Source organism: Acanthisitta chloris, unplaced genomic scaffold, assembly GCF_000695815.1.
Source record: "Acanthisitta chloris isolate BGI_N310 unplaced genomic scaffold, ASM69581v1 scaffold10867, whole genome shotgun sequence".
In the NCBI taxonomy this organism is placed as follows: Eukaryota; Metazoa; Chordata; class Aves; order Passeriformes; family Acanthisittidae; genus Acanthisitta; species Acanthisitta chloris.
Genome location: NW_008684328.1, coordinates 1 through 1,347, shown reverse-complemented (window position 1 = coordinate 1,347; position 1,347 = coordinate 1). Strand labels below are relative to the sequence as shown.

At 43.2% G+C, this 1,347-nt stretch overlaps 1 protein-coding gene across 1 annotated transcript in view; it reads right to left on the bottom strand.

Annotated features, from left to right (window-relative positions):
- The window catches only part of PAX5 (paired box 5), a gene marked incomplete at its 5' end in the record, with an annotated part of 64,924 nt that extends 63,641 nt beyond the window's left edge, over positions 1-1,283 (bottom strand). Inside the window, one exon of the mRNA XM_009079293.1 lies at positions 1,118-1,283. Coding sequence (XP_009077541.1) covers positions 1,118-1,283 — 166 coding nt within the window. The remainder of the gene's footprint in view (positions 1-1,117) is intronic.
- Between the last annotated feature and the right edge of the window lie 64 nt (positions 1,284-1,347).

The window sequence follows — 1,347 nt, the reverse complement described above, 5'->3', positions numbered from 1 at the left end:
CGCTTAAATGGCCACTGAGCAATCCGAAATACTGCTAATCCAACAGATCCCCCGTGTGAATCCACAAAAAAAATGCCCTGTCTTTGTGGCTATGCCATGTCCAGGAAAGCAAGTTGGTTAAAAATTGGGAAAGAAAAATACAGTTAAAATAAAAATAATAAAATTCTAAACAATTACTGTCACAGTTCAGTGACAGATCAAGAATTTTTCCAGATGAGCAAGGAAAACATATTCTAATAAACAAACAAAAAATTTCTAAATGTGAATTGCCCAAGTATGTCAGAATACCTGAGGTTCAAAACGTTTTTAACACTATAATTTACACAAGCTTAGATTTCTTCACAAGATTATAAAAAAAAAAAAAAAAAAAAAAAAAAAAAAGGAAAAAAAGAAAAGGGAAAAAAAGGCAAGGGTGGCATTTTTTACCTGACTCTATGTCACGTTTTAAAATTCATTCAGGAAATAATATGAATTCAGAGTTTAATTTCCTGTTGCCACAGTGGCTGAAGCAGCTTCTGCCTTAGCAGAGGGCTACTCCCAAAGTAGCTAAAATTAAGATGGTTACTTTCTACTCGCAGTCTTCTGTGCTCTCGTAATCCAGCAAAAGAATGTTTCCCATTCTTTTCCAGACGCGGAATGACAGGCAGTGGGACAGATTGCAGAGCAGCCTGTGTGAACACACACACCGCAGTGTTGGTGCAATATACAATGACAATATTGTTAAAAGAGAGCTGTCTTCGGGAAGCAAAACGAGTAACTTCCACAACTTCTACCTTTTTTTTTTTTCTTCGCATTTTGCTGAAGATTGCTCCCAGATTTCCCTTCCTGTTCAGAGCAGAGAGGCGCAGGACCTATGCCGTATATACAGCAAATACATGTTCTGCGCTGTGTGTTGGAATTACCTACAGGAAACTGGGAAAAGGGCAAACAAGAATATGGATAGTGGCTCTTTCTTCCCGCATCAGATACATAAACCCACGAGTGCTCAGGAAGTTCTCTCCTCACTGAACTGATCTGATTTCCACCAGTCTCCGTTTGTTTGCAGCCTCCAATTCAGAGACCGGCACCGGCACTTTTCTCTGGACGGACACAGAAGGATTCGCCGTTCCCCCTTTACCTGCCAAGTATTTTGCTGACACAGCCATGGCTGACGCGGAGCTGCCGGGAGATGTCACACGGCCGGACCCCTTGGTGGGCGAGCTCCACGATCCTTTGGCGAACGACGTCGGGGAGGGGGCGACCGTTCACAAAAACACCCCCAAGTTGATTCACGCCTCCATGTCCTGAAACACACAGGGGAGGGGGAGAAGGGCAGGACAAGAGCTCCGTGTGAGTTTCAGACGTCAA